The sequence below is a fragment of the Camelus ferus genome, chromosome 20 (assembly GCF_009834535.1).
Source record: "Camelus ferus isolate YT-003-E chromosome 20, BCGSAC_Cfer_1.0, whole genome shotgun sequence".
NCBI lineage: Eukaryota > Metazoa > Chordata > Mammalia > Artiodactyla > Camelidae > Camelus > Camelus ferus.
Window position 1 is genome coordinate 22855296 of NC_045715.1, and position 19261 is coordinate 22874556.

Below are 19261 nucleotides of genomic sequence, written 5' to 3' on the forward strand. Positions count from 1 at the left end.
CCTGCTTCTTTAACATGCCTCTCACTCCTGCCACCTCCCAGGACTACCTTGTTCATGCCATCAAGACCCCAGGAGCATCTTCTGTTTCTGATCTTTGCTTTTGTATTAGTTACCTATTGCTGCATAACAAATCCCCCTCCCCACAAAATAGTGGCTTAAAACATGAATTATTTCTTATTTCTCATGGTTTCTGTGGGTTAAGAATCCTGGAATGGCTTGGTGTCTCTCATAAGGTTGCAGTCAGGTATTGGCTGGGGCTGCAGTCATCTGAAGGCTTGATTGGAGCTGGAGGATCCACTTCCAGTTGAAAGTCCACCTCTCCATTGTAGACTTTTCCATGGGGCTGCTTGAGCATCCTCATGACATGGTGGCTAGATTCCTCCCAAAGAAAACACTACGAGATTCCAAGACTGAACTGTAATGCCTTCTATGACGTAGCCTTGAAAGTCACACTTTTATTAGTTCCATGGCTTTCTATTGATCACTTAAGTCTGGCTGACTCAGTGTGGGAGGGGGGTTACACAAAGGCATGAAAACCAGGAGGCAAGGATCACTGGGGGCCATACTAGAAGCTGCCTACCACACCTCTCAGAAAAGTGACCTCATCTGTAGTTTGTTCCTTCACTGCCCATATATCCTAGATGGTATACTTAACAGAGGGCAAGGAGATAATTCTTGAGAAGGCGCTACCCTTCCTTACATAATTGGTGGCCTGACAAATACATCATTCTACTATAAAAGTTCAATTTTCTAAACGTCCTGTAGGGTAAAGCTCTAATAAATATATTTCAAGTCCCACAGCAGGCCTAAGGGGAAATTTTTTAATAGATCCAGGAAGTCAAACATGTTTACTCATCCCTTCCACTGGGGTTAGTCACAATTTTTGGCCCATGCCTTCATCTACTTCGATGCCACTATATTTACTGCTATAAGGTTCTAGCCCTTCTCTTCTGACCAGGATTTTTTTCATTCAGAAGTGGAATATCATCAGAGACAAAGAGGCATATCAAGAAAACCTAACAATTAAAAACATGTAAGCACCTAATAACAGCTTCAAAATACATGGAAGTAAAAACAATACTAAAGGGTGAAGATTGTACTCCTGGGCATTTATCCTAGGGAAATAAAGATTTATGTTTCCTGAAAAACGTGTACATATGTGTTTATGGCAGCTTTACTTGTAATAGCCAAAAACTGGCATCAATTCAGATGTCCTTCAGTGGGTGAATGGCTAACCAAACTGTGGTGCATTCATACCATGGAATACTACTCAGAAATAAAGAGGAATAAACTATTGAAACATGAAACAATCTGGATGGGTCTCCAGAGAATTATGCTGAGTGAAAAAAGCCAATACCAAAACGTTGCACACTGTATGGGTCCACTTAAATAACATTTATGAAATAACAAAATTGTGGAAATGGAGTACAGATTTTTGGTTGCCAAGGGTTAAGGCAGGTATAGAGGTGGGAGGTGGCTATCGAAAGGCAACATGAGGGATCCTTGAGGTGATGAAAATATTCTTTATCTTGACTGTATCAATATCAATATCCTGGTTGTGATATTGTTTTGCAAGATTTTACTTTCAAGATATAGTTTTGCAACACACCACTGGGAGAAACTGGGAAAAGGTGCACAGGCTCTCTCTGTATTATTTCTTACAACTGCATGTAAATCTACAAATATCTCAAAATTAAAGGTTTAATTTGAGTGTTCAGTTTTTTTTCCAGCTTCATAGAAGTATAACTGATAAAGTTTAATTTTTCAAAAATTGAGCGAAAGATCTAATAGAGACTTCACAAAAAAAGATATGAGGAATGGCCAATAAACACTTTAAAGGTGTTCATCATCGTGAGTCATTAGGGAAATACAAATTTAAACCACATGAATTATACCAGAATGGTTAAATTTTTAAATATTGAAATGAAAAAGACTGACAACATCAAATGTTGGGAGAATGTGGAACAACCGTAACTCTCATACATACTTTGTTGGTAGAAATGTAAAGTGGTACAACCACTTTTGAAACTTGTTTGAAAATTTTTCAAAAAGTTAAAAATATAACTATTCTGTGACCCAGTAATTCCACTTCTAGGTATTTACCTGAGGGAATTAAAAATATATATCCACAAAAACTTGAATAAGAACGTTCGTAAGGCCAAAAATTGCCAACAGCCCAGGTGACCATCAATAAAAGGATAGATGGACAAACTACAGTATAGCTAGACAACAGAATGTTATTTATCCACAAAGGGACACACTAATGATACACATATCAACATGGATGAATCTCAAAAACATTATGCTGAGTGAAAAAACCTTTACGCAAGAGTCATACTGTGTAATTCTACAATACGAAGTCCTAGAATAGGCAGAACTAATGTATGGTGAAGGGGAAAAAAAGCCAGAACGATAGTTGCTTTGTGGGTATAGAGATGAGGATTAACTGGGAAAAGGAATAAAGGAAGTTTCTGTAATGATAGTAAAATTCTAAATCTTAACTGAGGTTTGCGTTACACGATCATAGTGTCACAACACAGTGAAAGTACACTAAAGATTTGTGTATTACACTTGTGTAAATAATATTGATCTCTAATTAATAATATACATGCTGAAGTATTTAGGGGGTAGAGTACCATTGTCTGCAATTTATTTGGAAATATATTTTAAAAATAAGATGTATTGATGGATGGATATATGAATGGATGCATAAATGGATAGGTGATAAAGTTTACTAAAACATTCAGGGTAGAATCTAGGTAGTGGGAATATAAGTGTTCACTATAAAATTCCGTACTGAATTTTACAAGTGCTATATTTTCATAATAAAGTGTTGGTTAAAAAATGAACTTTGACTTCTATATCACTTCATACACAAAAAAATAATTTGAGATGATCATAGACCTAAACATAAAACCAAGACTCACAAAGCTTCTAGAAGAAAGTATTGGAGAATATCTTCGTGACCTCAGAGTAGGCAAAAATTTCTTAGAGGCCAGCAAGAGCACAAACTATAAAAGGAAAAACCTGATGAACTGGATTTTGTCAAAATTATAGCCTGCTCATCAAAAGACACATTAAGAAAATAAACAGACAAGTCTAGAAGGCACGTTTGAGATATACAAATGATCAGTAAGCACAAGAAAAAGTGTTCAACATCATTGGTAACCAATGAAATGCAAATTAAAACTACAGTGAGATACCACTAGATCTCTAAGATAGCTGAAGTTAAAAGGACTGACAGCAGCAAATGCTGAAGAGGATGCTGAGTAACTGGAACTCTCAAACATTGCTGTTGACAATATAAAATGGTACAAATACTTTGGAGAACTGTTTGGCAAGTTAAACACGTGTCTAACTAATAATCCAGCAATTCCACTCCTGGGTATATTTACCAAGTATGGTAGGTAGAATAATGTCCCCTCTCCCACAAGATGTCCATGTTGTAATTCCCAGAACCTATGAATGCAGAAAGGGACTTTGCAGATGTGATTAAGTTAAGGATCTTAAGATGGGGATATTAACCTGCATTATCTGGGTGAACTCAGTGTAATCATAATGGTTCTTACAAGGGAAAGAGAAACAGGGGAGTCAGAGGCAGAGAAAAAGATGTGATGACAGAAGTAGAGGTCAGAGGGCGAGAGATTTAAAGATACTGGCTTTAAGATGCTGGAAGGGGCATGGAATACAGGCAGCTTCCAGAAGCTGGAGAAGGCAAAAAAACAGATTCTCCCCAAGGTGGCCGGAGGAACACAGCCCTGCTGACCCACTTGGAACTTCTAACCCCTAGAACAGTAAGAAAGAAGAAATTTGTGTTGTTTTAGGCCACTAAGTGTGTGTGAATTTGTTACAGCAGCAATAGGAAACTAATCCACCTAGCAAAAATGAAAACCTATATCCACAAAAGGACTTGCACAAAACGTTCACAGCAGCTTTATTCATAATGGCCAAACACCACCAATGTCCATCTGAGAAGGCAGGTGGATTAACTGGGAAGAGACATAAGAGAATTTTATGGGAAAAGTGAAATGTTCTGTATCTTGATGGGGTGTCAATGCCCTTCAGTCACAAACCAAGCATGTACCTGTAAACAAGTTGGGATTTTTTTTTTTCCTTGCAATGAGGGACAAGACTTACTATGCAGAAGCATAGAGTATCTCAAGAAGAAGGCTAAAAATTACTTAGGTGATTTGGGGAAGATTTTAAGGAAACAGGGCTTTGTTCTAGATTGGATGCTGTCAGGAAGCAAGGTAATTCTATGATTGTGTATCTTAAAAAAATCTTTCCTAGAACGAGGGAGGAATGAACATGGCTAAAGCCATAACTGGTAGAGAAGCAGTCACTGATAGCTGGAAAAGGGGGGTGTTATATTAGTGGTTTGCATAGTGAACTTGTTTTTGTCTCTGCTTGGACAAGATTATAAAGTGGTCTTGGTTTTTTGTCTTCTTTATCAGAGTCACAAAGTCACCTTGTCTGATGCTGATGTCTGACGACTTTATTTATATCCAACAGAATGACATGGCCTCACTGTGAGCACCAGGCCAATTTTCAGCATGCCAAGGCCTAGCTGTAAGGGTGGGGCCGGTTCCTGGATGTCAGGGGCTGCTTTTCTCTTTTAGGCAAGTGAGTTACATAGTTATATCCATTTGTCAAAAGGGTGGAGTTAGAGTTTGTACATTTCAACGTCAGTGGTACCCAAAATACCTGTATAGAGAAAATCAAAATGAAAAAACAAACCATAGTACATCCACACAATGGACTACTACTCAGCAATAGAAAGGAGTAAACTACTGATACAGGCAACATCATAGATAAATCTTACAACAATATGCTGAGAAAAAGAAGCCTGACACAAAAAAGAAACTAGAAATACAAAAAAATGAAGAAGGAAAAAAAAAAAAAAAGAGGGCATACTATATGGCCCCATTTATCTGATATTTTGGAAAAGACAAAATTACAGAGACCAAGGACACTGGTTGTCAGGGTGTTGACCACAAAGGGGGACCTTTTTAGGGTGATGGAAAGGGTCTATAGCTTCACTGTTGCGGTAGTTACATGCCTATATGTTTATCAAAACTCAGAACTGTATTTCTGAAAAGGGTAAGTTTTACTGCATGTAAATTACTTCAATAAATTTGACTTTAAATAAATAAGTTAGGAGTATAGGGATTAATGTAACGAGAATGGCAGAATGTTGATGACTATTGAAGCTCAGTGGTGGTTTATTACACTCTTATGTTTATCTCTTGTGTGTTTGAAATCTTCCATAATAAAAATTTTTTCTTTTAACAGAAGGGGAAAATCTCCATCTTTGATGGAGGCAAAGATGTCACCGAGTCATCTGACTGTTCATTCCCCTGTACACTCTTGGCACATTAATGAACTGATGACCTTAGATTCTCAAACTGACCTCCTGCCTTTCATGTGCTTAAATAAACTAGAACAATTTACTTTGACATTTCTTGCTGGTACTCTACAGAATTTTTTTTAATGCCATTTGATTCATAGCTTTCACAAGTTTTGCCCCAATTTGAGGTCTCTTTATTCCCTTGGCTTGGTTATCCTCTCCCATTTAATATTTATTTATTTTTAAAGATGCCCTTTCCCTCACAATGGCCTCTTTGATATGTCAGTAAACCATGCAGGGCTTATTTTTCAAGTGGCTGTTCTTCTGGATTTGTGCCATGCATTTATCACGGGCTTCCAATAAAGCACTTTTAAATAGAAATGGGCTCCAGGCTTTCTACGGGCTGTAACTTTTTAAACAATTCCTTTCATTTCTCCCCCCCTTAATGCCCTCATTCTGTCCTAGTTTCCCTTTCTAAAACTGAGCAATCAAATGATGGATTTTCCCCCCTCCCTTTCCCATTAGCAGGCTGAATGTGTATTGTGGTCACTATTGACTGAGTGGTTTACCCATGACCACTCAGTGCCCCAGTGTGGTCACTGCACAGACTCAGATTCAGTTTACTATTTCCTGCAGTGGGCGTTAAAGTATTTGCCAAGCATCCAGCACTCCTGGTCACATCAGTCCTCACCTTTATATTGTTAACTGGCTCACTATCAATCTGCAGGATAAAATCCAAACTCTTCCCACCTACTAGAAGGGCTAAAATAAAAAGACTGCACAGACCAAGTATCGGTGAAGATGAAAGTAACTGAAACTCATAAACTGCCGGTGGGAAGTGTAAAAAGGGGCAGCCACTTTGGAAAACAGTTTGACAGGTCCTCAAAATGTTAACCAGAGAGTTACTATGCATCCCAGCAACTCCATTCCTGGGAATATACCCAAGAGAACTGAAAATGTATGTCCACACAAATGAACAAGAATGTTCACAACAACATTAGTCACCACAGCCAAAAACTGGAGACAACCCAAATGCCCACTAACAGGTAAATAGATTAAAAATTGTAGTATATTCATACAGCAGAATACTACTCAGCAATAAAAAGGAACAATTGGTCCATGAAATGACATTGATGAATTGCTAAATGATCTTGCTAAGTTAAAAAAAGACAGTCTGTAAGAGAGCACTTACTGTATACTTCTATTTACATAAAACTCTAGAAAATGCAAACTAACCTATATTGACAGAAAGATCACTTAGAAAGACTAGGAGTTGGGTGAGGGATTATAAACTAACAAAAGGAAACTTTGAGTCAGAGACGTGTTCATTATCTTGATTTCTTGAGCACATACATATGTCAAAATTTATCAGATTGTACATTCTAAATACAGGCGTATCTTGTTTTATTGAGCTTTGTAGATACTGCGTATTTTACAAACTGAAAGTCCGTGGCAACCCTGCATTGAACAATACCGGCACCATTTTTCCAATAGTACTTGCTTACTTCATGTCTCTGTGACACATTTTGGTAATTCTTACAATATTTCAAACTTTTTCATTATTATTAAATTTGTTGTGGTGATCTGTGATCAGTGCTCTTTTTTAAACAATTTTTTAAATATTAAATTGAATATAGTCAGTTTACAATGAATGTTGTGTTAATTTCTGGTGTTTAGCACAGTGATTCAGTTATACATATATATTTTTTTCCTTTTCACAGTCTTTTTCATTATAGGCTATTACAAGGTATTGAATATAGTTCCCTGTGCTATATAACAGGACCTTGTTGTTTATCTGTTGTGATCAGTGATCTTTGATGTCACTACTACAATTCACTGAAGGCTCAATGATGGTTAGCATTTTTTAGCAATAAAGCATTTTAAAGTTGATATGTACTTTTTTTAGACATAACACTTGCACATTAATAGACTACAGTATGGTATAATAATAACTTTTATATGCACTGGGAAACCAAAAAATTTGCGTGACTCATTTTATTGCAGTATTTGCTTTATTGAAGTGGTCTGGAACTGAACCCGTGACATCTCTGAGGTATGCCTGTATGTGCACTTTATTGTATGTCCATTATACCTCAACAAAGCTTCAAAAAAAAAAGTGAAAGAATAAAAATAACACAAACTCCTTGACTTGAAGGAAGACCCAGGCTTCTCCAGTTCCTCTGTGGGACCCCGCCTGGGCCAGCCACCATTATTGCCTCATGCTATTTCAGTCCAAACTGTAAGATTCAGCTCAGATGATCACAGTGACCCACTATGGGAGGATTTTCTCCTGATAATGCTTGCTCCCCCTTCTCCCCAGAAGCTACCAGTTAAGTTCCAACCACAGCTGCCAGGCCGCTTACCATACAGTGTATGTTTCTAGGTCTGCTCCCCTAACTCTGGCAGAACCTCCACAGTCAGGAGGTGTCACAGGCACTTTCGCATTCCCAGTTTAGGCTCCTGCAAAGATTTTTTTGGCTTAGGGTTGTTTTTTTTTTTTTGCATCAGTGTTCTTTCTACAGAAAGGGACAGCTTCCCAGAGATAGCTCCTTCCAGGACATCATTCATGCAGTGAACAATTACAAAGGAGCTACTGTGTGGGGCACTGAGCTAGGCCCCCAGAGCGAGGCTGTGTCAGACAGAAAATGGACAAGTGTCTGAGTAGTTCCCACACGGCCTGTTAAAGCTAAGAGAAGAGGAACACCTAACCAGAGTTTGAAGTAGGGTGAGTTCTGTCAGGAAAGGTGATACTTGATCTGAAGAATGAACAAGAGCCCCAAGTGGGTGAAGGTGGGAGACTTTCCCCGTATATAGAACACCTCATGCAAAAAAAAAAAAAAAAAAAAAAAAAAGGCCTGAAGCTGAGAAAGAGCATAAATTGTGCTGGATTCTGGAATCTGGAACCTTGTGTTGGTAGGCAGATGTGAAACTGTGATGGGCCTGTTAGGCCATGCAAGCATTCTGGCATTTGTCTAGATTCTAGAAGACTCTAGAAGGCAACATGGGATTTTCAAAGGACTTTAAGATGAGTACCTCATTCACATGTTTCGGAAAACAGCAGTGGCTCAGGTGTAGAGAGTACTTGAAATCAGGGCAAAGCTAGAGGCAGGGTACCTCTTAAGGAGGGACTGCATTGGTTGCGAGGAAGTTAACGGCAGCACAAAGCAAGGTGGAAGAACGGGCTGAGGCAAGAGGATCTTTCCCTTCTTACATAGTATTTGACATTATGTGCTCAAAATATAGCTTTGGTTTTGTTTTCCTAACTAGACAGTGAGGCCCTTGAAGATTAATTTTGAGCCTTCTGTTTCCCAGAGCACTTAACAGCACTGATCCCTGAGCAGCTAATCAATGATTATTGATTGGCAAGGGCTATTCAATCTACCAAGGTAGGGGGAAGGGGCGAGCAGACAGCAAGAACCACCTTCAACTGCCTACCGAGTCCCGAGGTAATCCTAGAGAACGCATCCTAGAACTAATTTAAATCATGAGGGAAAGAGCTGGCAAAAAGCCCTAGCTGAAAAAGTGACGTTTTAGGGCCAGAAAATCACCAAGGCTATAGAAGAAACCCATCTGCTTGCTCGCTGGCCTCGGTGGGAAACAGAAAGGCTGGGAGCTGATGTTTCACAGTAGAATCCAGGTTAAACAATCACAAGGCGTGTGAACACAGGCAAACCACTTGACATCACTCGAGCCAGGAAAAAAATTGGATAAAAAGCAATCTTTAGCAAGGCAGCCAAGGCCGCTCTGAAACACATTCCCCAAACACCACCTCTTTCTGCCAAAGAAAGCTTCTGCTTATTGGTGGTTCAGAATACAAAGCTCACCTCCCAGGACTAAGTGCACATTCAGGGCTGCTGTCGGCTGCCACCTTGTGGCCAAAATTATAACTGCACGTCAGGACTGAAATAGTTACAACTAGCTCAAAACCACTTGCACAGATTAGGATTTTTGTTATGAACTTCACTTGGCTAATTATCATTCCTTTCCATGCAATGCTTGACCCATAGTATCCCACAAACATGATTCCCAAGTTCCCACATGCCTTAAGATCCACTTCTATTGGTTATCTGTCTTGCTGGTTTTCCTTAGCTCGGTGGACCTGCTGGTTAGCCGAGTTGCTCCATCAAAAGCTTTGACCCCTGAGCACCAAGTGCGTATTTACAACCATCAGCAGTCATGGTTTGACCTGCAACCCAGTAAACCTGCCTGCAGGCTTGTGCCTGAGTTCATTGGGCTGCTCCCTCAAGGCCCACTTCTTAGCACTGTGCCAGGTATACAGTGTTTATAGTGCAGGACCACAGAAATGGTCCCATCAAACCCCTCTGGTACTTACACCAAAATGGCACTTGGCCCCAAGGGGAAACTCTCGACATACTGTTCTTGTCCATTTACTCATGTCATAGGCTGGGTCACCACTGACAGGCTCCAGGAAAACTGGACAGCACACTTCCCCTTTTCAAGGAGCCCTGAACAGCAAGAACTCTCAATTGTCTGGTGGTCTTCTGATTATGGAAAGATAATCCCAGGGGTCTTCAGACGGCTGGGCAGTCCCTTTAAGATGTTCGTTCCTGTGCATTGTTTTCCCCCTTGATTCTTGTAACCCCTGCACTTTGAAGATTAGTCATTCCAGAACCAATATAATAGCAACTTTCCCACCGTGCAGAGCTGAGCCAGCATGGCTGGTCTGGTGAAGATGCCCAGCTTTCCAACCACCTCCCAGAATGGAAACCACATTGGATATGACTCTACAGGGAGGTTTGTGCTGGAAGAATGACGGCCTAAGACAAAGCCAAGTATTGCAGTTCTAACAGCAATCAGTGATGTCACCCTGGATAAGGACAACTCCTAAAACTAATCCAGTCTTGTTCCATTTACATTCTTATCCTTAAACTGTTCTGTTCAGGCTACATAATGCAAACAAACAGGGCACACAAGATTAATCTTTTCTGGCTACAGGTTTATTCAACACAAAACAATCTCTTCCAACTTTACTGAGGTGGCTGACCACGTCCACGACCAAATCCGCCTCTCTGCAAGAGAAAGCACATGATGTCAACATTAGCAGTATGCCAGGCAACAAGCCTCATTATCACTGGAGAGGACCCCAAATGTAAAGGCTGAGTCCAGGCCATAAATCCCAGCCCTGTCTCCTATTGGATATGGGGCCACATCCACCTCCTATGCCCGTTTTCCTCACTGGGAATATGGACACCCACTCAAGAGTGAGCTCATGTATATACACACATGGAAGCACCTGGCACGAGGCACAATCTTGTGCCTGCCACACCTATCTCCTTTTCACAAACAAGACCTCGGAGAACAATCATGTACTGTGAAGACCTGCCACAGGACAGTAACTACCCCCATGGTGATACACCGTCCCTGTGCTGAGCACTTTACCCGGATTAACTAATCTCACAATAACCTTGTGATAGCTAAGACTATCAGCTCTACTTTATAGATGAGGAAACTGAGGCACATATAGGCACCTGCCCAAGATCACACCACCTGAGGTAGAGAGCCCACTCAATCTCCAGTGTTCAGTTCTCAATCCTAAATTTTGGTTCATGAAACTAATCCAGGGGTGTTACGACGATCACTAATGAAACAGATACCTCATGTAGAATCTGTGCGACTCACTTCAGTAATTTATATATATTTACAGAAGTTTGCATACTGTGGCTTAATGTAAAAACCTATTTGGAATTTGTGGTTGGGGGAGGGGGAAGAGAGGTGAGACCCACACTATACTGCATCCCTCGATGTGCAACCTCAAGCGCTGGGACCAAACAGTGACGCTTATGAAGAGCAAAAGAGGATACTTACAAACTGGAATTCGGTTGCTGACCCGGCCCCGGCCTCGGCTTTCTTGTCGGCACCAGCTGGAATGAGAAACATCGACGTAGATTCTTACGATCTAATTTACTACAGAACAAGGGCAGACAAGTCACCTGATCCAATCTTGCAGGAAAAGCCATGTCAGCAAAGATACCCCATGAAGTACAAGTAAATTACACCCTGCTGTGGGAAAACATCTTCTGAGCCATCTTCGCCCCCTCCCTCTCCTGTGGGCAGCCTTCCTTAAGTCACCCTTCAAAACTCACAGTCCAAACTGTCGGCCCCTCCAGGAAGGCTGCCTTGACCACAAAGTCTGGATTATGTGCCCTTCTTATATGGCTCCAAACTACCCTCACCCAGCTCACAGAGGGAGCTCAATGAAGGAAGAACTAAGAGATAAAGGGCCCACAGAAGCAAAAAAGCAATTTTATCACGATCATGGCAAAGTGGCAAACAAGATGAAAGATCTGTGCTGCTCTGCCCTGTACGGCAGCCACTAGTCCAAACTGAGATGTGTGCAAAATACCTACCAGATTTCAAAGCTTAAGAGAATGCAAAATATCTCACTAACATTTATATGGATTACATATTAAGGCAACACTTTAAAATATTGGATTAAAAATTAATACCCATATACTTTTGTCTGCTTTAAGTGTGGCCACTAGGAAATTTTACGACTCACATTTGGGGGACAGGCGGTGGTGGCAGGGGCAGGGCTAACAGTGAATATAGCTTCAGGAAATCTCTCTCAAGTGGGAGCCTCCCTTTGGCTCATTTCAGTCCATACCTGCTGTAGGCTCTGGTCTCCTCCCCACCTCGCCCTTTTGACCAGCAAGCTGCTGCATCTCCATACCGATATTTCACCTGAAATGCTCACTCCCTGTCCCACCCCCTTGACTTGGAGACCCAAGGCCCAACTGTCACACCCTCTGGAGAATAATTCTCTGACCGATTCTCCATAAGGTGTGACTTCTAGGAAGAGCAACTACTAACTTTCTCTGAACTGAGAACCTGTTTGCTGGAGGAATTCATCCTTACTATCCTATACAAGGTATTTAGGTCAAGGGCTCACTTCTACTTCACATATGAAGAATCAGGCATGACAAAGGAGGCAAGGAGTCAGTCAAAATTCCCTTTTACACCTTGGTTTTATGTGACAATAACTGCTTCTGCAACAAGGAGAGTCTCTTTCATACAAGTTGAATGGCTCCCCATCACATTCCAGAGTAATATCCCAAACCCTAGCCCAACCCACAGAGCCAGGAGACCTACATCCTTATCCAACTCTCCCACTATCTTCTACTGTTTAACAAACCAGGTTCCATCCCCACAGGCACTTTGTCTGGAGTGCTCTTCCCCCAGGTAGCCTCACCACCTTCACACGTTTGCTCCTATCTCACTTCCACAGGACTCTCCCCGAAAAATCCTATCAAAAACTGCCACACACACACCCCTACTTTAATTTTTCCCTGGAGCACCCACACCATGGACATACTTATTTTTGTTTATCCACTCCTACTACTAAAATACAAGTTCAATAAGAGAAGGGCCTGTTGTCTCTTAAGTACGCTACTCCCCTCCTCCCAGCCCTTAGAATCATGTCTGGCACACCATTAACACTCAACATTTGTTGAACAGACCTCTGTTGTTCCAGTCAATGCAAATACCTGCTATTTAAAAGCAAGTTTGTGCACTATTTTTGCAGTAAGAAAACAACAAAGGTGATGTGAATGGGCCCTGCCCTCAAGCAGCTTACCACACAGGAACACAACCACAAAATAACACATTGTTTTCCTAGAAGTTTTCAGTTTTGCTCTAAAGGTTCTCAACTAAAGTCTTCTGTGACCCCAGAGGGCCTTCCTCCTAGTACCCATTCGTGCATAAAGCAAGAAGCACAAAGGACCCCAGCTGGAGACGATCTGAGATCAAAATCAAAGCTCTTTCCAAAAAACAAACAAAAAATCAAGGCTCTTTCCTGGTCACCTTGGCATGTCCAAGGGCTGAGCCCCAGCGAGAGCGGAAACCAGAGATCCTACCCCAACACCCCGATAATACACAGGATGCATTACTCACGGGGCACAGCACTTCGTCTGTAGGTGTCTCTGTCGGCTTCCCCTCGTGTGAGTCTTGCAGGTCGTTCTCCCTCCAGACCTACACAAATTAAACCACACTATGAACACAGGCCAAAAAAACTAGAACTGCTCTCCAATCTCACTGGGCAACAATTTGATTATGATGGGTTAATGGGGACAGGAACTCCTACACTCAGAACTGTCAGCTAGAAACTTGCCATCATTGATGTTCTGGCTCCTCAAAGGCCTAGGAAAACTCACCTTAATTAAAATGCCATATACCTGCAAAAAGATTACTTTCTTGCACTGTATTTCTCAACATAAACACACATTTCCCAATTGCTTGGCAAATTAAGAAACCCAGCCATTTCTACAAACATATGAATAGCCAAAATTTTAAATATGACCCATCTCTGAAGTGGAAAACTTCCTGTGCAAACAGAAAAGAAGGCATCCTAAGTTGCAAGCCCCATCTCTTTATAAATATATAGATGTCACTAAGAATCCTTTAGTTCCCCTTTGGGCTTCTCTTTTACCTCGATAGGCTGTGGGATATGAAAAGCAGATTTTAAACACTACTTTAAGAAATTACTGGGTCCGTATTATTACAATATGAACTTTTTCTGCAAGTAGAAGAAATAAGATTGAACCTGCAGACAGTAGCTAAATAAATGTGAGGCCCCACCCAAGGCAAATTAGAATCTGTGTGGGAACAAACAGTAGCATCAGCACCCCCTGCCCTCAGTGATTCCAAGATGCAGTGAAGAACCTCTGCGCTAATTCTAGCTACCTAACCTCCAGAATCCCCTAGGCTGTGGTCATAAAAAATGCAGATGCCTGAACTCCATGAAGTCTCCTTCCAGAGAACCTGGACAGTCTAATGATCATGTTTTTAGGAATTTCTGCACCTCATCACTCAAGACTCACAAACTGCTCCTCCTACAAAGTTCCTTGGACAAGCTTTTTCAGAACCTATGGAAAGGGAACCATAACCTTGACAAATGACCACTATGAGCCAGCAATGATCAGAAGGTAATCCCCTCCCCTGCCAAGAAGCATGTTCTTTCACACTATTAGGTATTCTACATCCATCCTCCCCTCTTTAACTTCGATTATTTTTGCTCCCATTGCCAAGAAACTCTAAAGAACTTTCTTTCACATGTGGTCAACAGCTTTGCTCTGGGCTTTTTGGGGATAAGCACTTCTCTCCTGGAGAAATTAGTCAATGCTCCACCCACATGCATCTGGCCAGAGACTAATATTCCGTATTTAACGCTATCTCCTGGGATGGCCTGCAGACCAGAGTCCAGTTCCATTACAAGTGCCATGCCGGGGGACAAAGGTTCTAGGACTTGACCTGAGGTCCTGCATGCCAGAGTCCCTCAAAAGCAGTTATTAATAGTGCGTTAACAAAACCACCTCCACATCCTACACAAAACCCCCCCCCCCATTTCACGCATACCCCTCCTCCCTGAAACAATAACTTCAGAGCAGGCCCTCAGAGGCCTTGTACAGACAGCATACCTTTAGGCCGTGGCCTGCCAGTCTCAGGACGGCTGCGGCGCAGGGTGGCAGGTACGATCTCAGGGGGCAGGTGGAGGTAATCACGGAGATACTGGATACCCTCGTTAGTAAGGTACCAGTAGAAATGTCTCCAGGCAAATTGTTCTTTCACGTAGCCTCGTGATTTGAGAGACTAAGACAGAAAACTACTGTTAAGACCCAATTAAAGGATTCAAGGGAGAAATCTAGTGCAAAGGGACGCTAAACTGCACAGTAGCCAAGTTTTCAAGGTGTATCTACCACACTTCCCTTCAAGGTAGCAAGCAGCTCTGGCTGTCCTGACCTCTCCTTGGAATTTGCCTTGCACGTCAGTGGAAAATCCCTCCATCTGCACCCCACTCCAGCAGCCCCCCGGTTACCTGCATGGCCTTCATGACGTGAAGGTTGGGCACGTTCTTGTCTGCCAGTTCGGGGTGCTTGGGCATGTGGACATCCTTCTTGGCCACCATCACTCCCTCCTTAAAAAGGAGTTCATAAATGGCAATACGGTTCTTCTTGGGCATCAACATCTGCAGGAAGGAAAAGCACTTTCGAACAACGTACCCAGGGACCAGTACCCTAGTTCCTGGTCTCCCAAACGGCCATACAAAATCATTGTCCAACGGGTGGAAATCTGAAATACAGCGTGGAAAACATACAGGACAACAGGAATTTAAACTCCGCAAAATTGAAGACTAATAGTTTCTAGCTCCCTCATCCACCTTCGAAAAACGATTCAGGTGAGCAAAAAGTTCCCTAGAGATTAAAAACAAAACGGGGCTGGGGTGCATACTCGCTCCAGATCTTCACTCTCACAACCACAAAGACATAAAAGGCGCAGACCCTGTAGGAGTAACTGGGGACCATAAACTCTACCTACCGAGGAACGGCGCGGCGGTAGTTTCAGGTGCGCGGGGAGGACCCAGAGGAAAGCTCTCAATTCATGACAGGCCGCCGACCCCAAACCAAAAGGCTAAGGCCTTCGCAGCCTCATCCCCTACTACTTTTCCTCCAAACTAGAGCTCCATGGCCAGGCAAGGAGGCAGCTCGGGGTGGAGGTCTGCTCAGAAGGAAAAGCTTGCAAGAGGGGCGCAGTCTCCGTAGCCTCGGTCGGTTAGTCCCCACCACGCAAGGGCTTCATCCTCCCCTTCTAGGCCCTCCGCTATCAGGTCGCCAATCTTCGCCTGCCAGCACCCCACTTCCCGGTGAAGCGAACCCCTGGCCCCTCTCACTGCTCAGAAATGAGCGTGCGAGGAGCAGGAGAGGGACCTCTCGCGCCAACCCCGGGAAAGCAAAGCGACTACGACGGCGAGAGAGCCAGGATGGGGGCCGATGGAATCCGGACTCCAGAGAAACTCACCGCGACGGCTGTTGCGTCCGGGGCCGGAGCTGGAAAGGAAAGAGCATGCGCAGCGCAGCGTCTCTTCCGGGCTGCCGTGACCCGCCCCCTGTCAGGACCCGCGCGCTGCCTGGGCTGGCCTAGGCAGTGCCTGAGGAACTGGCGGCTCCGTGCGGCGGCGAACCCTGACCGCCTTGAGCACACGCGCACGGGGAAAGCGCTTCTGGGGACTTCTGACTCAGCGTACTTTGTCAATATTCGGTCACTTTATTCTTGGCCAGGCTCTTTAGAAACTCGCTACTCTTTATTTTCTTCGTTTTCCGTCGTTGATAATTTAACTTATTATTGTGTAAGTAATATATGCTCTTTGAACGAGGAAAAAGAGAGACCATACAGACAAAACAGTAATAACAGCAATAGCAATAATAAACAAACAAACAAACAAACAAACAAACAAATAAAAATAGAATCCCACCAAGCAAAGAACCGCTATTAACTTTTTCGTACATGTTCTTGTAAACGCACACGCACCCAAGGAAATATATTTTTTAACCCAAATGGCATGTTTTGTATGTAGGTTACGGTATGATATTTGGTAACCTGGTTTTTTTTTTTTGTTTACCAATACATCATGATTCTCTTTTCATATTAGTTAATACCTGCGATTACAGTGCCTACGTAGTAGTCCACTGATAGTTTAATCAACACTATTATGACTGGAGAGAGATATGTGTGTGTGTGTGTGTGTGTGTGTGTGTGTGTGTGTGTGTGTGTGTGTGTGTATGTGTCTTCTTTTTTTTTAAGCCTTCACTATTATAACTAACGAGACCATATACTAATCTTCAGCCTTCTCCGATATTTTCCTGAGGACAAATTCCTAGAAGTGTAATTGTTGAGTAACAAAGCACACACATTTTTAGGTTTTGACACTTGGCACGCTGACTTCCAGGAAGGCATTATCAATTCCATTACCACCAAAAGTTATTAACAAGGCCCTCTTCCCCATTAACTCTGCTCATATTGGATAATTCTTTTTCATTTCTGTCAATCTAATAGATAAAATATACTAATCTCATTGCACTTTTGATTTGCTTTTCCTGATTAATTCCATGTTAAACATTTTTCTTTTTAGGCATTTGTGTTCCTTCTTTTATAAATTGTTCTTTTCCATTACCTGTTTTCCTATTCAGAGTTTTTTCCTTATTGATTGAAGTCACTTTCTACATGTTAAAGTTATTAACCCTTTGTCACATATTTTTCAAGAATATCCCTGTTTTTTTCGTTTGTCTCAATTTTCATGGCATTCTGAAGTTTCACGTTTCTTTATATTCAAATCTTTATGGTTTCAGACTTTAGTACAATGCCTAAAAAGTCACGCTGCATCTGAAGATTACATAATATTCACATATAGGTCTTTCAAGTATTTTTGTGGTTTCATTATTTAAAAACAAGTATTTTAAAACAAGTTTTGCAGGATGGAAAGAGTTCTGTAGATTGGTTGTACAACAGTGTGAATTACTTGACACTACTGAACTGTACACATAAAATAGTTAAGATAGTAAATCTTATGCATATTTTGCCACAATTTTAAAAAATATTCATACACATTTACAGAAACTTAAAATAAAAAAAGCTAGATGGTACAGACAAGGAACAACATAATCTAAGAACTGGTCAAGCAGATTTGGAAAATGAAACAAGAAAACTTCTCATAATGAAAACTAAACTGATTGAAACTTAAAACTTAATTTAAAAAAAGGAATAAACAGATCCAACACACTCAAGGAGAACAATCATGAAATGGGAGATAGAAGAAAAAACAATTTTCCTCACAGTGTAGCCTAGAGATTGAAAGAGCTGGGATATTTGAGAGAAAGGATTTGAGCTATGAAGAATAGAGTGAGAAAGGCTTCACACATGTTTGTGTGAAGTCTTATAAGGAAATAATAGAGAATATGAGAAAGAGACACCATCAGAATATCCTCCAGAATTCTTGAAAGACAACACACTTCAGATTACCTGGGATCATCAAATCCAAAGTTGAATAAATAAAAGCAGATCCATGCCTAAACCTATCATAATGAAATTGAAGAACAGCAAAGATAAAGAAAAGATCTTAAAAGCAGCCAGCAGGAAAAGACAGATGTGACCGCTCCCTTCCCAGTAGCAACACTGGAATGCAGTCCACTGAAATATCCTCTTCCAGGTCTCTTCCCTGACAGTGGCTTGAGTGATCCTGCTACAACATCAGACCATGTCACTCCCCTGCTTAAAACCGTCCAACGACTCTCCTGCTCACTTCTGAAAATATTCAAGGTCTTTATGTGACTTAAGTTTTTATGTTTAAATCTTTTATCCTCCTGGAAAGTCTCCTGATGTAAAAATTTCCCCTCTAACAGTTAACTGGCATTTCAATGTCATTACCTCAGTAAGCTATGCTTCTGTTTATCTGAAATACTGCTAAATTGTTTAAGAGAGATGAATTCAGTTTTAGATTTTGTTGCATTTGTGCCTGTGAGACACAGTGGTGAAAATACTTGGGATAATTTTAAAGAGCTCAGAATGTGTCCTGTGGGAGAGAGCTGGGTTAGATTAGGTCAGGGAACCATCTAAGACCCTGTGAGGATCTGAGATCACCTAGAGAGGATGTGGAGTGAGAAGAGGATGAGGAAGGACCCCATAGCACTTCCCAGCGCACCCTTGGATGGTGGCCCTGTGGTGTCTCCATCCCCAGACAGAGCCTTCTCGTGGGCAGGAACCATGCCTTGCTCTTCTCTGTGTCCTCCCAGCAGTTAACATAACATCTTGCACATGGTTGGGATATTTAATAAATGTTTCAGGAATAAACAGCAACACCATGGTGAGCAGAGGAGATTAGAGGTGACTGAGTGAGGAAGGAAGACAAATAATAATAATACCCTCTGACACTTCAAAAGACTTCTCAGATGGCAGTGCATCCTTTCAGCAGTTAGGCACTGAGCACCTGGCACTGGGCCAGGTGGTGGGGCAAGAGTGGGGACAGAGACACACCTGGACCCCACACTAAGCAAAAAATACCTCTATTATGTGCTGGGAGCTGTGAAGAAAATGATCAGGGTGTGGTGAACCAGAGTAATGGAGGAG

General features: G+C 41.9%; 1 protein-coding gene across 2 annotated transcripts; it reads right to left on the minus strand.

Moving 5' to 3' along the window:
- Positions 1-10283: 10283 nt before the first annotated feature.
- Positions 10284-16279, minus strand: RPS10 (ribosomal protein S10). 2 transcript variants are annotated; one of them, XM_006180487.3, is made up of 6 exons: positions 16160-16279; positions 15180-15329; positions 14782-14953; positions 13259-13336; positions 11174-11229; positions 10284-10377 (listed from the first exon to the last, which is right to left on the minus strand). In XM_006180487.3, the coding sequence occupies exons 2-6, from the start codon at positions 15327-15329 to the stop codon at positions 10336-10338; spliced, it is 498 nt and encodes a 165-aa protein (XP_006180549.1). In that variant the 5' UTR covers positions 16160-16279; the 3' UTR covers positions 10284-10335. The 2 variants fall into 2 exon arrangements, with proteins under 2 accessions (XP_006180549.1, XP_032318754.1); XM_032462863.1 differs by lacking the exon at positions 16160-16279 and adding an exon at positions 15680-15702.
- Positions 16280-19261: the final 2982 nt, after the last annotated feature.